Below are 19,632 nucleotides of genomic sequence, written 5' to 3' on the forward strand. Positions count from 1 at the left end.
GTGTTGTGGATTTGGCCACAGGTTCTCATCTACATCACAATGGATGTTTTCATTAGCCAAACATCTTGGAAAAAACCTTCAGGCATGGCGAATCCAGGCCTGACACTGGTCTGCTGTGATGTCATTGCAGGTGTCATCCATGGCCTGGAGAAGAGTGACTTGTTCATGAGGGTGCCTATCATGAACCTTCCATATCCATGCGGAGAAAAATTCCTCAATCGGGTTAAGGAAGGGAGAGTATGGGGGTAAATACAGGGTGGTAAATTGTGCATGGGCCTGAAACCATGCTTGCACCACATGAGCATGATGGAACCTGACATTGTCCCACACAATGACATAGGTCACCCCTTCAGCTCTACAAACCTGATCGAGCTCATCAAGAAAGGTGACAAGGAGAGCTGCATTATATGATCCAATATGAGGTCTGCGTCCCACCACACCATCTTCTGATATAGCCGCACACATGGTAATGTTGGCCCCACGTTGTCCAGGTACTTGGATGGTTGCCCGGTGGCCAATGAAATTCCGACCTCTCCTCCTTGTCTTGGCCAGATTAAAACCTGCCTCATCCAAATATATGAATTTGTGATGGTCATCATCAGCATCCAGCTCCATCACCCTCTAAAAATACATTTTGGAAAGAGATTTAGAGATTACTATACAATGTAGAATTTTTGGGAATGTTTTTACAACAGCCATCTTGAAACTGAACTTACCTGAACATACTCAGTCCTCATTTGCTTCACTCTGTCTGCATTTCTTTCAAAAGGCACACGGTATAGTTGTTTTGTAGATACCTGGTGCCTTTTCAGTATGCGTGCAATAGTCGGCAAACTTATGGATCCCACATAGTTGAACATGTCTTCATTGTCCAAGATATGCTGGCGAATTTCTGTAAGGCGAATATCATTTCTGGCCCGAACCAAATCGACCACAGCCTTCTCTTGTTGGTCAGTTAGAATTTTGCCTCTGTCTCTACTATTTGGCCTGGTCACAATTCTACAGGGAACATTAGAGTAAGAAGACACTTGGTCACATCACCTATTCTGTGATACACATTGGTATGCAGTCATTTGACAATTGAGAGTAGCATAATGTTTAGTGCATGCTGATAACTTACCGGTTCTCATTGCGGAAAGTTCTGATTATTGAGGCCACGGTTGACCTTCTGAGGTTTGGTTGTATCATTGTAGCCGCCTCAGTCATTGTCATGCCATGATTTATGACATGGTCTACAACTATTGCCCGAATTTCATTAGACAATGCTGTTGCTGCAGCTGTCTTGGTCCGTGGCCTTGTCCTCTACCACATTCCCCCACACCTCTCAAACGAGGCCCACGACCACCTCTCAGAAGTGGTGCCTGTCCTCTACCACGTTCCCCCACACCTCTCAAACGAGGCCCACGACCACCTCTCAGAAGGGGTGCCTGTCCCCTGTCATTCCTTTGACCAACACGTCTTCCTCGTCTTCCTCCCACCACTGCTTGACCTCCATTGTGACCTGGATCACCTGCTGGCTCCATGTTACGTATCACTATGCTCTTGCAATTGGATCCCAATCAACTCTTTACTATATACTCATTCCACAATGTGCACTCAATCATCAGTAACGAGTTGGCAGAATTGGACAAGCAATTACAAGGGCCTGCATCTATACAGTGCAGTACTGTCAATACTGTAAATAGTCTGAAAAGGTGGTACAGTATTTGGGGCCATAGACACAGTGTCTGATGAAGCATTATGATAAAATATTAGGCTACATCCATGGATATTGTAGTCTAATTGGTTCATGCTCCACGCTAATTGGTGACAATGAATATCGTTGAATCTTGAAACTTTCATGATTTACAGTAAACATGGAAGATTGTTTGTCTGTTTCCATACAACTATGCATTAAGAGTAATGCAACAGTTACTTATCATTTTGAGCAATTGTATCAATTGATAGTTAGATCATTGTAAGGAAATGAATAGACACTCATTTGAAATGTAATGTGTGAATTGCCTTTTGAAATAGTAGTACTTTGATGTTAAGTTGTGTCATATTGAATAGGTGATTTTTGTTGAATGAACAAATGATCTAAGTTTTATGTGTATTGTATCCAAGCAATTGAGAAAAGGGTTAGAGTTTTGAAAAATGTGCATTTTGATCATTGGTTGTGAGTTTTGTGTCTAGAGTTGTGAAAAATGACATCAAGGTTCTGAAAATAGTGATTGTAAAAAACTGTATACACACTACCCGGACAACTGCCTCTGCTCTTTCTACCTGGTGAGCTTGAACGCCACATGCAGAGCGCAAGTTGTCCGGAGAAGGTAAGTGGGCGAATTTCGCTGCCTTTGTGGAGTGGGTGCTGGCGAGCTGCAACTCGCCATTCACCATCTGCCTCGGAAAACAGAATCTCGCCAGCACCACTCTGGACCCAGACCCCGACCAGCAGCCATCCCACGGTACGGAATAACCACACGAGCCATCGCTGAGTGGAGCGACAGAGCTGAAGTTTGCCACGGAGTCAGAACGGGAAGAGCCGTCTGATCAGGTTTGTGAGCTGGCTATCGTGCTTGTAAGGGAGCTTACGGTGGAGAGCGAGGGCATGGAGGAAAGCCCCGCCCACTGTACTGCCATTGAGGGTGAGCAAGGATCGTGCTCTGGGGAAATTGATTTAATAGATTTTTATTCTGAAGTAATCTGTCTTCCATCATCATCTGAATTGCCTGTCTGTCCCATCATGATCACGGAGATCGTACCCCTGTCGGTGTCTCTCCCTATGCTGGGAGCTCCTATATTGTGTGTGGGGGCAGCGCACACCACCTCGGTACTCCCAGCCAGTCCCAAACTCCCACCCAGCCTCCCTCTCCCACCTCCTCCCATCAGTACCCATTCATCTTCCTTGTCTCCGCTGCTTCTTGTCAGCCCCTCTGCTCACCCTCAGCCCACCATCTGTGATGGGGGCTCGCCGTGTGTCTGCCAGTCTACAGCTACATCGTGGTCAGTGGATCCCCGGTCTCCGCCTCCAGCCTCCGGGACCAGGACTCCACCTCAGCCCGTCGGTCCATTAGCTCTTCCTTGGCTCCAACCTCCCTCATCTCCACCGTGGCCCATCAGTCCACCAGTTCTACCGGGCTCCCTCCTCCCTCCGGCTTCGCCTTGGTCATTCGTCGGCCTGCCCCCACCACGAGACTGCACTACTCTGGCTTCGCATCATCCCTTCCTCCCTCTGGCTCCGTTGGCTTCCTCACTCTCTCCAGCTCCACCTTGGTCCTCTGTTGCTTCGGCTCCACTGCGTCCTTCTGGATCTCCATCTACACCTCAGTCGCCAGAGCCGTCGGCATCGCCATGTCCCGCCGGATCCTAAGAGCCGCCTTTGCTCATCGGCATTCCGGCTACACCCTGGTCTCCTTTTCCACCTGCTCCACCTCAGTCAGTCGCCGCCCTGGTGTCGCCAGCCCTTCATCTACCATGCCGCCTCCCTCCATCGGCTCCACCATGGGCAGCCTGCCAGGCTGTAGTCTGGGTCCCACCTTACTTCTCCTGCTCCAAGTCCCTCCTGTTTCCTTGGCTCCTCCCACCATCTGCTCCGCCCTGGCCCCTCCTGTCTCCTGCTGGGTCATCTGCCTGTTGTCCTGTCTACCCTTCACCTGCTCCTCGTCCTCCACCTGAACCTCCTCCCTCCGCAGTTGGTCCATCTATGGAGGCCGTGGCTTCCAGGGAGGGGATGTACTGTCACACCTATGGATAATTCTTTGGTTATGTTTGCATTTAGTTCTGTCCTGCCTTGTTCTGTTCATTTGCCCTCATTGTGCGTATTTTGATTCGTTAACTATCCACACCTGCTTCTGTTTTCCATGATTACGTTCTCCCTCATTAGCTCCCTTATATAATCTCCTTGTTCTGTTCTGTGCTTGTCGGATCTCGTCCTTATGTGAGTTGTGTACCTGCCTATCGTATTTATACACAACCAGCGTGACAATTGCCAAAAGTTTTGGGATGCCTCCTTTAAGTGCACATGAACTTTAATGACATCACATTCTTAATCCGTAGGGTTTAATATGGAGAGTTGGCCCACCCTTTGCAGCTATAACAGCTTCATCTCTTCTAGAATGGCTTTCCACAAGGTTTAGGAGTGTGTTTATAGGAATTTTTGACCATTCTTCTAGAAGCGCATTTGTGAGGTCAGGCACTGATGTTGGACGAGAAGGCCTGGATCGCAGTCTCCGCTCTAATTCATCCCAAAGGTGTTCTATTGGGTTGAGGTCAGGACTCTGTGTGGCTCTGTGAGGCCAGACAAGTTCTTCCACAACAAACTTGCTCATCCATGTCTTTATAGACCTTGCTTTGTGCACTGGTGCGCAGTCATGTTGGAACAGGAAGGGGCCATCCCCTAACCGTTCCCACAAATTTGGGAGCATGAAATTGTCCAAAATGTTTTGGTATGCTGAAGCATTAAGAGTTCCTTTCACTGGAACTAAGGGGTCAAGCCCAACCCCTGAAAAACAACCCCACACCATAATCCCTCCACCAAATTTTACACTTTGCACAATGCAGTCAGGCAAATACCGTTCTCCTGGCAACCGCCAAACCCAGACTCGTCCATCGGATTGCCAGGCAGAGAAGCGTGATTTGTCACTCCAGAGAATATGTCTCCCCTGCTCTAGAGTCCAGTGGCGGCGTGCTTTACACCACTGCATCCGACACTTTGCATTGCACTTGGTGATGTAAGGCTTTGATGCAGCTGCTCGGCCATGGAAACCCATTCCATGAAGCTCTCTACTCACTGTTCTTGAGCTAATCTGAAGGCCACACAAAGTTTGGAGGTCTGTAGCTATTGACTCTGCAGAAAGTTGGTGACTTCTGCACACTGTGCGCTTCAGCATGCACTGACCCCGCTCTGTGATTTTACGTGGCCTACTATTTTGTGGCTAAGTTGCTGTTGTTCCCAATTGCTTCCACTTTGTTATGATACCACTAGCAGTTGACCGTGGAATATTTAGTAGTGAGAAAATTTCACAAATGGCCTTAATGCACAGGTGGCAACCTATCACAGTACGACGCTTGAATTCACTGATCTCCTGAGAGGGACCCATTCTTTCATAAATGTCTGTAGAAGCAGTCTGCATGCCTAGGTGCTTGATTTTATACACCTGTGGCCATGAAAGTGATTGGAACACCTGAATTCAATGATGGGGTGTCCCAATACTTTTGGCAATATAGTGTATATTAAGAGAATAAAAACATGTATATGCTTCAAGACTAAAAATGTTAATTTAATGTTAGTATTTTATTTTAAATATTGTTGACAATGTGCATAAACAAAAAATACATTTCAATATGAGTAATGTCACATGTATTAGGCCAGAGCGGGAAATAGAAGAGGAGAAGTTGGCTGCACAACCCGAGTGACCCTAGAGGTAGCGTCTTGAGCGTCCACACACATATTGTGGATTAAGACCAAGAAGGGCCTTAAAGATGAAAGCACAATCTTTTACTTAAATCTACAACAAAACAGTAGCCAGTCACCAGCACAGAGGAAATAGGGTCTCTTTTCTTTGTGCCCAATGGAAATCCCGCCGCAGCACCTGCACACATGCTAGGGATCGCTCCTCGCCAGTGTCTTTGAGAGCGATGGACATCTTTACTCTGCCGTCCAAGGACATTAGCTCAAATGGTAGAGCGCTCGCTTAGCATGCGAGAGGTAGCGGGATCGATGCCCGCATTCTTCACCTGGGGCCCTGCCACAAAACACGTTGACAAAAACAATGCCAAGACAAATTGTGATGCTTTTTTTGTGCAGAAACAAACTGAAGTTGTAATGAAGGTTGTTTGGGAGTACTCACCCTGTAACGTTCCTTGTGGGTGCAAGCTTTCCTGAGCTCAGAACTCACTTCTGATAGTGAATTACAATCTTGTGATAGCCAAGTGGATTATTTATGATGAAGCCCATTTAAAAACAACAGCAGTGGGCTTCTGAGTGGATTAAAAATATGCCAATAGTGAGGGTGGACCTAAGATGAAGAGGGAGACTCTTCCAGTGCTTAGGGAGGACAGCTAAAAAAGCCAGATGTCTTTTAGACTTTAACCCTCTGGAGTCTGAGGCTGTTTTGGGGCCCTGGAGAAGTTTTGACATGCCCTGACATTTGTGCTTTTTTCAGTTGTTCATAAACATATTAATGGCAAAAGTGTCATTACACTGTATTCAGCACGAACTTGGCTACCATAACATGTAAACAACATGTACGTACATGTTTGTATTTCTGAAGGATTAACGTTTATGTGTGGTTATTGAAAAAACAAAAAACTTAAGTCACTCAAATAAGGCCAAAAAAAAATATTAAATCTGTGTTCACAAGACGTCTGGGTATTGGAGGCTGCAGAATAGAATTTTTGCTTCAAAATGATGTAAAAATGATCCTGCCTACTCGTTCATATGAAACAATAGGGAGATTTAAAATTTTGAAGACATTTCTTGTCAAGAAACACAGTATGCATGGAAGCGTGAATCTTCATGAATAATGCTGTGATTCACACCTGAGAAGACAAAAGATCCACATAATGAGCTAATGACTTGCATAATAATGAGCTCTTTCAGTCAGGTAGGCTATGTGAAAAAACCCTCTGTGATCATATCTCAAGCTCATCATGCTGCATATCTAACATACAGTTTGCCTTCGCTCTCTCACTCGACAGACCCAAACGGAACTTTAAATCCTGGTTTTGGTTGTGCATATTATTGGCCTGCTCTACTGGGTCAAATTGTATTCCCCGGCAACGGATATGTAGCGCGTTTGGCTGTTAACCGAAAGGTTTGGCGGTCGAGCCCACCCAGGGACGAAGGAACTTTTTGGGTGCCATGCCGCCAGGGAACCACAGCCGCAGAATTCAGCATGCGTGCCATGTAGGAAGCTCACAGCGCTTACAGCTTCGTCAGCTGCTTTGGGTTAAAAGAAGACAGCGGGCGTTGTGTGAAAGCTTATACCTGCCGCAGTTCTAATGTGGTTCTAATGTGGATTTTGGTCATATAAGCAGGGCACCAGTAACTTGTAACCTATCAAGCTCTCTGGCATGAGGTCAATGGATTTGGCATACGCCTACACGTGCTGGCGTTTTCGTATGTTCAGGTCCGGTTGGAGGTTGGGTCCTCCAACTCTTTGCTGTATGGCTCACTTTTGCCTTTGGAAATTTGGAGGAGTTTGCCTTGGCTCTCTCACTCGACAGACCCAAACGGAACTTTAAATCCTGGTTTTGGTCGTGCATATTATTGGCCTGCTCTACTGGGTCAAATTGTATCCCCGGGAAACAGATATGGCTGAAACAAACAAAGTAAACTCTAAGCCTAGGCTTAACCCTGACTTTGCCCGCACAAGGTTTTCCTCTGCGAAATGTGAGGCTCCGCTCCACGCAGGTAATTTAGGCAATGATAAAAACTGCGAACAGCCAGCGGTCGAGCTCCGCACCTGCCCGGCTAGCTCAGTCGGTAGAGCATGAGACTCTTAATCTCAGGGTCGTGGGTTCGAGCCCCACGTTGGGCGTATCTCTTGCCTCTGTCTCTCTTCCCAACAGCTTCTCGGGTTCCAGCGTGTAAAGCAGCGCGATACTGGCTGGCTCGCCGGCGGTCTCTGTGGCGCAATCGGTTAGCGCGTTCGGCTGTTAACCGAAAGGTTGGTGGTTCGAGCCCACCCAGGGACGAAGGAGCTTTTTCGGTGCCATGCTGCCAGGGAACCGCAGACGCAGAATTCAGCAGGCGTGCCATTTAGGAAGCTCGACACGGCGGTTTCTGGCCCCCGGGTTTTAGCGCTTACAGCTTCGTCAGTTGCTTTGGGTTAAAAGAAGACAGCGGGCGTTGTGTGAAAGCTTATATCTGCCCCAGTTTGCTATGACGTGTGGATGGAATGTTCATGTTTTGTGGCGGAGGCCTGTTTTCCAGAGAGGTCCTGCTCAAAACTCCTTTCAAAACAGCATCGAGCACTTGTAATAACGTCCGGCTGTGTTCTAATGTGGATTTTGTTCATATAAGGAGGGCACCAGTAACTTGTAACCTATCAAGCTCTCTGGCATGAGGTCAATGGATGTGGCATACGCCTACACGTGCTGGCGTTTTCGTATGTTCAGGTCCGGTTGGAGGTTGGGTCCTCCAACTCTTTGCTGTATGGCTCACTTTTGCCTTTGGAAATTTGGAGGAGTTTGCCTTGGCTCTCTCACTCGACAGACCCAAACGGAACTTTAAATCCTGGTTTTGGTTGTGCATATTATTGGCCTGCTCTACTGGGTCAAATTGTATTCCCCGGCAACGGATATGTAGCGCGTTTGGCTGTTAACCGAAAGGTTTGGCGGTCGAGCCCACCCAGGGACGAAGGAACTTTTTGGGTGCCATGCCGCCAGGGAACCACAGCCGCAGAATTCAGCATGCGTGCCATGTAGGAAGCTCACAGCGCTTACAGCTTCGTCAGCTGCTTTGGGTTAAAAGAAGACAGCGGGCGTTGTGTGAAAGCTTATACCTGCCGCAGTTCTAATGTGGTTCTAATGTGGATTTTGGTCATATAAGCAGGGCACCAGTAACTTGTAACCTATCAAGCTCTCTGGCATGAGGTCAATGGATTTGGCATACGCCTACACGTGCTGGCGTTTTCGTATGTTCAGGTCCGGTTGGAGGTTGGGTCCTCCAACTCTTTGCTGTATGGCTCACTTTTGCCTTTGGAAATTTGGAGGAGTTTGCCTTGGCTCTCTCACTCGACAGACCCAAACGGAACTTTAAATCCTGGTTTTGGTCGTGCATATTATTGGCCTGCTCTACTGGGTCAAATTGTATCCCCGGGAAACAGATATGGCTGAAACAAACAAAGTAAACTCTAAGCCTAGGCTTAACCCTGACTTTGCCCGCACAAGGTTTTCCTCTGCGAAATGTGAGGCTCCGCTCCACGCAGGTAATTTAGGCAATGATAAAAACTGCGAACAGCCAGCGGTCGAGCTCCGCACCTGCCCGGCTAGCTCAGTCGGTAGAGCATGAGACTCTTAATCTCAGGGTCGTGGGTTCGAGCCCCACGTTGGGCGTATCTCTTGCCTCTGTCTCTCTTCCCAACAGCTTCTCGGGTTCCAGCGTGTAAAGCAGCGCGATACTGGCTGGCTCGCCGGCGGTCTCTGTGGCGCTACCTGCATCAGGATCGTCTGTCTCTGCCGCTCTATCCTCGTCCAATCGCGTCGCTCGGTTTCCATTTTGAGATTGGACGAGAGCCAATCGCGCCGCTCGCTCTCCATTGTGAGATTGGACGGGAGCCAATCACGCCGCTTGCTCTCCATTGTGAGAGAGCCAATCGCGTCGCGGGATGAGAATGGACACAGCCACTCACCGCTCTTACATCCATTGTAGGAATGACGACACTGCGCTCTTCAGAAAACTAATAACTTCGTTATAACTAAGCAAAGTAAGTAATACATGTTTTTTTCCCTTCTGTTTACTATATTATTAAATGTCAATATATTTCATACATTTTCATCCGTCACACAAAGTCGTTTTGTCGAGTTTCTCCTTTTAGTAATCGCTAGTGCTATAACCTAACGTTAATTTTGAATGAAATCCTCATTAAGTTTATGTTAAGACTTTATTTTGTGAGGTGTTATTAGGAATACGTGTTCTGTAGGCTAGGTCTGTCTGTCGCGATGGTTACGTGGTTTTACTGTGGTAACAGTGTTTGTGTTTATTAACTGTGGTCATGTTATCACAAGTTGCATGTAATCTAACATTTTAAACACCATTTAGTCAGCTTGAACTTTGGTTTTAATAAAAAACAACAGTGTCATAGTGTTAGATATTGTCATCCCTTATATTAACCATGGTTTTACTGTGGTAACAGTGTAGTAATCATGGCTTTTTGTTGATGGATTGATTTCCATTTGTATAAACACAGTTTTTACTACGTATACCATGGTTAAACTATGGTTAGTGAAACAAACCATGGTTTAACTTATTCTGTTTTTTTCATTTTTATTTGTAGTAAAACCATTGCTAATTTTCCATCATTTAGTTAGCTTGAATTTTTGTTTCAATGAATTTGTTTGGATAACACTTTAGTATAGGGAACTTGTATTCATTATTAACTACGACTTTTCCCTTAAAAAAAAAAACCTTATTTACTGCTTATTACTAGTCAGTAAATTAGTTGTTATGTTTAGGTATTGGGTAGGATAAAGAATGTAGAATATGGTCATGCAGAATAAGACATTAATATGTGCTTAATAATTACTAACAGTCAATATTGTAGTAATATGCATGCTGAAAAACAACTAGTTAAAAGACCCTAAAATAAAGTGTTACCGTTTTATAGTTGTATCATTATAAGTTAATGAAAAAACAAAATCTGTGTAGTTGTCCAGTACTTGCAAAACTACACTTGTTTACTATTATTTCCATGTTATGTTTAGATGAGCACAAAGCCAAAGAGCCACAAGGCCATGGGAGATGGCGAGTGGATGGCGAGGTTGAGGGCTTTTGCCAGCTCTGGAGTTTGGCCATCTGGAGGAGGAAATAGACCATCCCCAAGGCAGCGGAAGTGGTACGACCTCTATCAGAAGGTAAAGCAAAGTTACCTGTCTCATCACGTATTATGTAGTATGCAGGTCACCTGACAATGGTGCAGGCAATATCAGTAAATAATGATTCTTATCTTTTCAGATTGAGAAATGCCCCATGCAGGCCCATGGACAGACAACCCTCTTTGGAGGGTCCATGGCCTGCAACTGTGGATTCCATACCACTAAGGTGATCTATTTGAAAATGACATTTAATGTTGCATCACATATCTGTTAAAATGCTGTTTCACACCATCTTATTCCCTTCTGCTGTTGTTTTAGCAGCCTGCCACTGCCGCTTCAACTTCTGCCGCTTCAACTTATGCCGCACCTCCGCAGTCTGAAGCTTCAGACACGGCCCCTGCCCCAGCCCCACGGACATTCCTGAGGCCCCCTCCAAGTTTGTCAATGGTGAATATTCTATCTCTAATTAACGTTTACTTATTTGTTTGTTTGGTAGGATCTACAGCCTGCCAACTTCATAATGGTTCTAGCATGCTCATGCAGACTGATCAGTCAGGCCATTTGCATTTACACACACACACACACACACATTTTTGTTTGACTATATTAGTGAGGACATTGCATAGACTTCCATTGACTTTATAACATAGTTATAATATATATATATATATATATATATATAATATGTAATATGATATAATATGATATGATAAATATTATATATATATAGATATAATATGATAGATATTTTGCAATTAGCTTTGTTTCTCTTTTTAGTTCACTAAGTCACGGTTTGGTGGGTCCCAGTTGGCTTCAATAAAGCCAAATTTAGTGGATCGAAGGAGCCCCAGCCCCTCTCCTCCGCCCTCTTCAAGAACCCCCAGCCCTTCTCCTCCCGGCCCCTCTCCTCCATCCACTATGAGGACCCCCAGTCTATCTCCATCCACTATGAGGACCCCCAGTCTATCTCCATTCTCTGTGAGGGGCCGCAGTCCTGCTCCATCCTCTGTGAGGGCCCCCAGTCCTGCTCCATCCTCTGTGAGGGTCCCCAGTCCTGCTCCATCCTCTGTGAGGGCCCCCAGTCCTGCTCCATCCTCTGTGAGGGTCCCCAGTCCTGCTCCATCCTCTGTGAGGGCCCCCAGTCCTGCTCCATCCTCTGTGAGGGTCCCCAGTCCTGCTCCATCCACTGTGAGTATAGCAGCACCAATTTACATTTTTTAATATACACTTTAGTACTATTTTCACAAGGTACATATCACAAGCAAGGCATACATTTTCAAAACACCACACTGATCACACAGCTAGTGATTCTTTCAAAACCTGATCTCATGCTTTTATTCTAGTGAAACTGAACGAGAAGAGATCAAAAGTTTGATAGTAAGAGCTTTATGAAAGGCAGTTACTGTGAATGAAACATTTACTGTATATAGATGAAATACTTATTTTGGGTAGTGAAAAGGATACTTTGTGGTTTAGTGTATTATACTAACACAATTGAAAATACGCTGAAATGCTTAGTGCCCTTTTATTATCTTTGTTTGAAGAGTTTAAAAAAAATTTTTTTGAGCTTATGAAAATTGCACCAAAGCAATTAAAAAAAAAACACTATTGGACAGGCTGTGGTGTATATTAGTGCAGCCTTTATTTATACAATAAACAAATTGTCTTCCAAACAGGAGGAGCCTGGAGGAGTCCAGCCAGCCCCTGCTGGGGCCTCAGCTTCATTCTGGTTGCCAGGTGAAATGAGCAAGACCATCCCTGTGCAGGACCAGCGGTGGATTGCCAACACTTTATTTCACTCTGGCAAGCTGCGGCCAGATTTGAAGCTGTGGTATGAGCCCCCTGTCCCAGCTCTCATTTACCACCAGACACCAACTCCTGACCGGTTCTTCACCCATCGGTTGATGGTGTGGATGCCCTACCACCTGTGGAAGGTGAGGGTGTCCTGCCCAGCTTGTGGCAAGAACCTGACGGGCTATGGTGTCCACAAGAGGGCTCGGAAGGTCCTGGACATTGACAGATATTACCTGATGGTGACAGAGACACTCAGGTGCACTGTGTGTTCTCTTAACTATCTGTCAACAAGTCAGACTGTCCGGGACCAGCTTGACCTGCCTCACCAGAAAATGTTCCGGGTGATCCTGACCCGCAAGTGAGTAAATCAGTGTAGAAAAGATGTTGTTTTTAAAGACTTAAACTTCTGAATTGACCCCCCAATAAACATGTAACTAATCACAGCAACAATGTGCATTTCAGGTATGCCTGTGACATCCGTGTCATTAGGCTGCTTAGGGACCGGACGCTGGGCAACAGTCCAGCTCGATTGGTGAGGCAGTTAAAGGAGAACCATGGGGAGGAATGGCTGAATCGGCTGGCACACTATCTTGGGGAGTGTGCTGACTTTGTGGATCGACCCAGCCTCTTTCCGGTGGTCTGCCAGGAGCCTCCAGAGCCTATTGACATCCCCACCAGTCGTTGGCTGCTGTCTGTATATGGCAGGGACATCCTCTGCCGTATAGACCATATCAAGGCCAGCATCACATCGACTTTTGGCACCATATTAAAGATGGATTCCACCAAAAAGGTAAAAAATAATCTGACTCTGTAGTAAACTTACATGTTCTTACATGTGCTGCTGTAAAATAGACATTTTTATCACTTTGGCTTCTATTCTAATTTTTTTCTCAAAACAATAAGATGAACAAGCCACTGAGAATTTTCAGTTTACATGTAACACATTGCTGCAAAAATAAATGTAATGTATAAATACAAATGTTTTTTTTGTGTGTGTGTGTACTAGAGTATTGACTTTTGAATTTTACCTACTGTCTGAATCTGTATTTAAAATGCTTAGTGTGATACACAAACAAAACTGATATTCTTGTATAGAATAGAAAGCAGTTAGTCAACAAAAAGTAAAAAAAAAAAAATCCATGAAATCCATGAAAAAAAATCCATGACATTTGTTTATAACAAAAAACATCTAAACATTTTGATCAGTGTGACTCACACGATCACAAAAACACCTTTTTTATTAACAATTTACTGACACACTAACTAGGTTTTGAGGCATGAATTAAATGTTTTGGGTGAGTTACTAAATTTTGCAGACATGCAATAGAGTGGTGATGTTCCAGCAAACAGTTGTGACAATTGCACTTAAAGTTTAGAGAATGTTAAGACTGTTTCGAAAAATTTGTCAAAGCGACTGAGAAAAACTGTAATGTTGTCAGTGATAACCTTATATCATGAATGTGTCGTTTAATTTGTAAATTCCAGATCACAAAGAAGCTGGCTGGCCATGGACGGGGGACAGCACTCTGGGTGACCTCCATTGGAAACGAGGTCGGCCAGATACTGACCAGTGTCCTGTCAGTGCAGGAGGGGCCAGGACTGAACAGGATGGTGGCTGGTGTCATGGAGCGTTACCGCCAGGCAGCCGTTCCACCCCCAGTTCTGCTGTATGTGGACTGTGGCTGCTGCATAAGTGAGGGGGCAACCAGCAAGCTGCAGACCAGGTTTGGGCAATGGCCAGACCTCAACATACGGCTGGATATCTGGCACTTTATGAGAAGGCTGGCCGTGGGCTGCACCACAGACGCCCATCCCCTCTACCCCACCTTCATGGGATGCCTGTCTGCCTGCATCTTTGAGTGGGATGCTGGGGACCTCAGCCTGTTGCGGCAGGCAAAAAGAAAACAGCTGATGCATGAGGGTGTGCCAGCCATTACTGACCTCCTGGTGGACAGGAGCATCAGTAAAAAGGACCTCAGCCTTTACTGCCGCAGGAGGACACGTGGTGAGGAGGCCACCATACGCCTCATTGAGAGGCTGCTGCAGGAGCTGGGAGGGGCAAATGGGAGGGACCTTATGGGTGTGCCACTCCTGGACGAGGTGCGCATGGAGCACATCTGGCGTGTGCAGAAACGCCATGTCAAGTGCATCCAGGACTTGCCAGGAGTGCCACTTTACACAGAAGTAGGCACCACCAAAAAGGCAGGGGTCATCCTGACCAGGTATCGGTGTGCCAGAGGGTCCACATCCCTGGAGTCTTTTCATTGCCACCTGAACAGGTTCATTCCAGGTTGGTGTCTCACATGTATGATGTTTTAAATAAAAATTAATTTTTTCTAGATTTTTACATAATTTTTATGCATTATTCAGATTGAATGGCAAGTCCTTTTTCATTGGTATAAATGTCTTGTTCTTCTTCTAGGAACCAGTGCCAATGCACTGAATTTCCAGCTCTACCTCCTGGAAGGCCTGAACAGGTGGAATCAGGATCGGGGGACTGCAGCAGTGACCAGCAAGCCAGCGTCCCTTCTCACCTACTCCGGGGATATGGCCCACTGCGTCAACACCAACAGCCTGAAGGTGTTTGGTCGGCCTTTTGTGCCAACTTTCAGGCCACCTGCCAAATATACTGGTATGTCTTACCCTTATCTGGCTGCATAATACTTTTGGTTTGTGGGTTTTCAATGTTCTAACTAAACATTTTCTTTTATTAATCCCATTACCAAACCCAACCATACACTGAGTTTTGGAATGCTTGAAATCCTTGCTGAATAAAAATATTATTTAAAAAAAAAAAAATACTGACCTCAAACATTTGAACTGTACTGTTTATTGTTACAAAATATTTCTATTTTAAGTGAAATGCTGGTCTTTTTTTAACTTTTTATTTATCAGTGAATCCTGAAAATAATATCACAGGTTATAAAAAACATTAAGCAGCACAACTGTTTCCAACATTGATAATAAATAAATCTGCATATTAGAATGATTTCTGAAGGATCATGTGACACTGAAGACTGGAGTAATGATGATGATAAATTCAGCTTTGCATCATAAAATAAATTATATTTTAAAGTATATTAAAATAGAAAACCATTATTTTAAATATTGCAATAACATTTCACAATATAACTGTTCTTTTCTGTATTTTTGTTCAAATGTAGGCTTGATGAGCATAAACGACTTCTTTCAAAAACATTACAAATATTAATGTGTCCAAACTTTTGACCAGTCCTGTTTGTGTCATTGCATTTTTTTTTTTTGTTTGTTTGTTTGTTTGTTTGTTTCACAGGAGAGCTGCTTGGTGTTGACTACCTCCTGGATCAGACTGGAAAGCCCCTGGTAGTGGACCCCGACTCAGAAGAAACAGAAAACATGCTGGAGGATGTGGATGAAGGCGAGGATGAAGAAGACGAGGGCTTCGGGGAAGATGAAACACATGATATTACTGTGTCAAGTCTTACCGATGACCCAAGCTTCTCTGTCTCCTCCCATTTTCTGCCCTCTTCTGAGTCTCTATCCTCCACCCAGCCTGCCGCCCCCCCTGCCCAGCCTGCTGCCTCCTCCACCTTGGCTGCTGCCTTCTCCACCCAGCCTGCTCCCTCCTCCCAGGCTGTTGTCTCAACTCTGACTGCTGCCTCTTCCACCTTGGCTGCTGCATCCTTCACCCAGCCTGCTGCCTCTTCCACCTTGGCTGCTGCCTCGTCCACCCAGGCTGTTGTCTCAACCCTGACTGCTGCCTCTTCCACCTTGGCTGCTGCGTCCTTCACCCAGCCTGCTGCCTCCTCCACCTTGGCCGCTGCCTCGTCCACCCAGGCTGTTGCCTCAACCCTGACTGCTGCCTCCTCCATGCCAGGTGCCTCAGCATCTTCCGACGAGTCTGTGGTATGTAAATACCATGTTACAAAATCAGATCTATGTCAATGCTGGATTGCTTATGACATCATAAATAAATGAAGCCACCGTGCCACCATGTTGGTATTCCCTAGTATTCCCTCACATTCTATTGAACTAAGAGGAAATCATCTGATTTTACTGAGAAAACATTACTTAACAAGTCAGCATTTTTATATCTTGCTGGAATGTACCCGTTCCAAACGTCCTAAATATTTAAATGGTTATTTGTTTAATGTCTTAAAAGAAGATTTTTATTTGTTACATCTTTATTACAGTAGTGTATATCAGTTGACGGACAAGGCAACATTTGGATTACAAATGTCAAAATGATTCTTCTGAAATCTGAATACAGATTTATGCTTTGTAAGACATGCACATAACATTTAATTTGCCATGTAGAGTTATTCACTGTGGTTATGTAATTATGTTTTATGTAATATTTTTTTAATTTGTATCGCAACTGTAAATGCATACTGTTATGCTAGGAAAAACCCATAGAATCTGACTGACCTGTAGATTTTTAACAGTATCTGAGATTTCCAAGGGTGTGAAGTGGATGCAGGTCAACAAAAAGACATCAAGGAATATGTATATATGTATTTGTGTTTTGTCCCACTTCACCGTCCTCATAATGTTGCTCATCTCTGTTTTTTTTCGTTCAGGCTTTGGATAGCTCTGGTTTGCCAGGCATGGACAGAGTCGACAGCCTTGCAGAGTGTCTTGTGGAGCTTAGGAACCAGCCCTCTCTGGCCCTCACCAACCAGCAGGTCAGGATCATTCAACTTTCTCTACTTTCCCTCTTTGACCTGTCATACATTAACATTTGCACATGTTTTGTTTTCTCATTTGCTTTGTATCATTTGCTCTTTCTGCTTAGGTGAGCAATATTGTTGCTCTTTGGCAGAACCTGCTGGACTATGACAAGCAGAGGGTGGTGTTTGCTGCCAGATACCAGAGCAAGCTGGACACCGGGAGGTTCAGGTCCCCCAAGAAGAGGCAGGAGTTCACTCCAGGGGTGGAGAGTGTGAAGAGGCACGCACTCACCACCACTGCCCCACTTGCCCAGTGGCCAGATTGTTGTCGCCTGATTGAGACAATTTTTGTCAGGCTCTGTGCCATCCATAAAAGTCCCAAGAAGAAGGGGACTGGCACAGTGTCCAGATGGGACCTCATCCTGGGGGACTACAGGAAAATCAGGCAGCGCATTCTGGCCAATGCGACTGTTATGCAGCAGACCACCCTGCAGCTGGTGGACGTGAGCCATACCACCTTGGTTCAGTGGCACAACAGGAGGGTAAAAAGACAGGACAGTGCAGTATTGATGCAAGGGCTGCATCTGCCTAGCCAGTTGTCTGTGGCGGCTGACCCTCTACTCCCTGCCAATGTGCGCCCCCCATCTGCACCCCCCCAGTCAGGTCCGGCTCACCAATACCACCTGCCCAGTAGCACTGTGGGCCAGGCACAGGTGAAGAGGAAGAGGAACATCACTTCAGCCCCAGGGGTTTTGTCACCGCCAGCTGAGAAACCTCAAACCCAGCGGCAACTCTTCCCTGCTCCACCCCCAGGTGCTCAACTGGTGATGCTGACGCCAATGGCCTCACAGGGACTCACAGGGCCTGTCCTGGTTGCTGCTCCACAGGCTCTCAGGGTCAGCCTTTCCTCTGCCCCTCCTGCTCCTGCTGCTGCTCCGCCAGTTCGAAAACTGACCCGTCATGTGCCGCACAACACATGCAAGAAATGCGGGCAGTTTAGGACAGCTGAGACTGGGCATAGCCAATACAAAGGTGTTGTATACTGCCCCTCCGTAGAGACAGTTAACAAGGAGCAGTGGTTGGAGGAAATAAAAAAAAAGAAATAAAAAAAACTCTTATTTATGTGTATAGTTCTTTTTCTTTTCTTTTCTTTTCTTTTCTTTTTTTTTTTTTTTGCACTTGCAAAGACTTAACAAGAGCCATGGACACTGGAGAGTTTTATTTATGTGTATATAGTTCTGATTTTTTCTGTTCTTTTGCACTGGCAAATAATGCACAAGAATCATGGACATTGTAAATATTTTTTATGTGTATAGTTCTGTTTTTCTATTCTTTTGCACTTGCAAAAACATGCACACGAGCCATGGACATTTTAAAGTTTTATTTATGTGTATAGTTCTGTTTTTTTTATGTTCTTTTGCACTTGCAAAAAATGCACAAGAGCCATGAACATTTTTAAGTTTTATTTATGTGTATAGTTCTGCTTTCTGTTTTGTTGCACATGCAAAATAATGACTAAAACAATTAAAATGTGAAAGAATCAAGAAATTAATAAATGATTGGCCATGTATGATTGACAATAAAAGTTTGGTTATGATTAAATAACTATCTCTTTGTGTGTTTTCCTTTGCTACAGTATCATAGTATAGGCATATATTGTATCATAGCATAGCATAGGCACTTGTGAAAAATGTTGTAATGTCAGGATGCTTTCAAAAATGAATGGACTGACTATTAATATATTTTTATAAAACAACTGGTGCAGAAATACATTTAAAGCTAAAAGTGCACAAACTCAGAACTGTAAATATCAAGAATCATTAATATACCATTAATACAATGTTCATTTATATTTCAAAATGGCATAGCAGAAATAATTTCAGTAATATGGACACCATTTATGTGATTTCTGATAAAACACACTATTTTACATCATTAAAAAACAACCTTAATTTCTGGCAACAGTGGGATTCGAACCGGCAACCTTATAATCAGCCTTTCGACCATATAAATGTATAGGAAACCAGAAAAAAAAAAAAATTTAAATAATTTTTTGTAGAAATATACTTTCAAAAACATTACTTTTGGAGTAGAAAGGCATAAAATTCCCTTTCTTCTCTTTTCTTCTCCTTTTTTTTCTTTTTTCTCTCTTTTTTTCCTCTTTTTCCCCTCTTCCCCCTTCTTCCCTCTCCTTCCATTTCCCCCCCCCCCTTAACAGACTATTGTTCCCCAGCTTTGGCGCAATCGGTTAGCGCGTTCGGCTGTTAACCGAAAGGTTGGTGGTTCGAGCCCACCCAGGGACGAAGGAGCTTTTTCGGTGCCATGCTGCCAGGGAACCGCAGACGCAGAATTCAGCAGGCGTGCCATTTAGGAAGCTCGACACGGCGGTTTCTGGCCCCCGGGTTTTAGCGCTTACAGCTTCGTCAGTTGCTTTGGGTTAAAAGAAGACAGCGGGCGTTGTGTGAAAGCTTATATCTGCCCCAGTTTGCTATGACGTGTGGATGGAATGTTCATGTTTTGTGGCGGAGGCCTGTTTTCCAGAGAGGTCCTGCTCAAAACTCCTTTCAAAACAGCATCGAGCACTTGTAATAACGTCCGGCTGTGTTCTAATGTGGATTTTGTTCATATAAGGAGGGCACCAGTAACTTGTAACCTATCAAGCTCTCTG

At 44.9% G+C, this 19,632-nt stretch overlaps 1 protein-coding gene and 4 non-coding genes across 25 annotated transcripts in view; all 5 read left to right on the forward strand.

Moving 5' to 3' along the window:
• Nucleotides 1-5,200: 5,200 nt before the first annotated feature.
• Nucleotides 5,201-19,632, forward strand: part of LOC127510574 (uncharacterized) — a 28,038-nt gene continuing 13,606 nt past the window's right edge. For 3 of the 21 annotated variants that reach the window (XM_051890195.1, XM_051890213.1, XM_051890202.1), the window contains exons 1-3: nt 5,202-9,413; nt 10,411-10,560; nt 10,661-10,747. In XM_051890195.1, the coding sequence (XP_051746155.1) occupies nt 10,411-10,560; nt 10,661-10,747 (237 nt within the window). In that variant the 5' untranslated portion in view covers nt 5,202-9,413. Of the gene's footprint in view, nt 9,414-10,410; nt 10,561-10,660; nt 10,748-10,839; nt 10,969-11,298; nt 11,710-12,197; nt 12,674-12,777; nt 13,106-13,800; nt 14,606-14,737; nt 14,948-15,607; nt 16,201-16,874; nt 16,980-17,089 lie in introns of those variants that run through there. The other 18 variants (XM_051890196.1, XM_051890200.1, XM_051890204.1 and 15 more) reach the window with 17 other exon arrangements.
• Nucleotides 7,451-7,523, forward strand: trnak-cuu (transfer RNA lysine (anticodon CUU)). The gene has a single exon. It is a non-coding gene; the product is annotated as a tRNA-Lys (tRNA).
• Nucleotides 7,607-7,680, forward strand: trnan-guu (transfer RNA asparagine (anticodon GUU)). Its single transcript has one exon. It is a non-coding gene; the product is annotated as a tRNA-Asn (tRNA).
• Nucleotides 8,970-9,042, forward strand: trnak-cuu (transfer RNA lysine (anticodon CUU)). The gene has a single exon. It is a non-coding gene; the product is annotated as a tRNA-Lys (tRNA).
• trnan-guu (transfer RNA asparagine (anticodon GUU)) lies at nt 19,197-19,267 on the forward strand. Its single transcript has one exon. It is a non-coding gene; the product is annotated as a tRNA-Asn (tRNA).

This window comes from Ctenopharyngodon idella, chromosome 4, assembly GCF_019924925.1.
Source record: "Ctenopharyngodon idella isolate HZGC_01 chromosome 4, HZGC01, whole genome shotgun sequence".
NCBI classification, from domain to species: domain Eukaryota; kingdom Metazoa; phylum Chordata; class Actinopteri; order Cypriniformes; family Xenocyprididae; genus Ctenopharyngodon; species Ctenopharyngodon idella.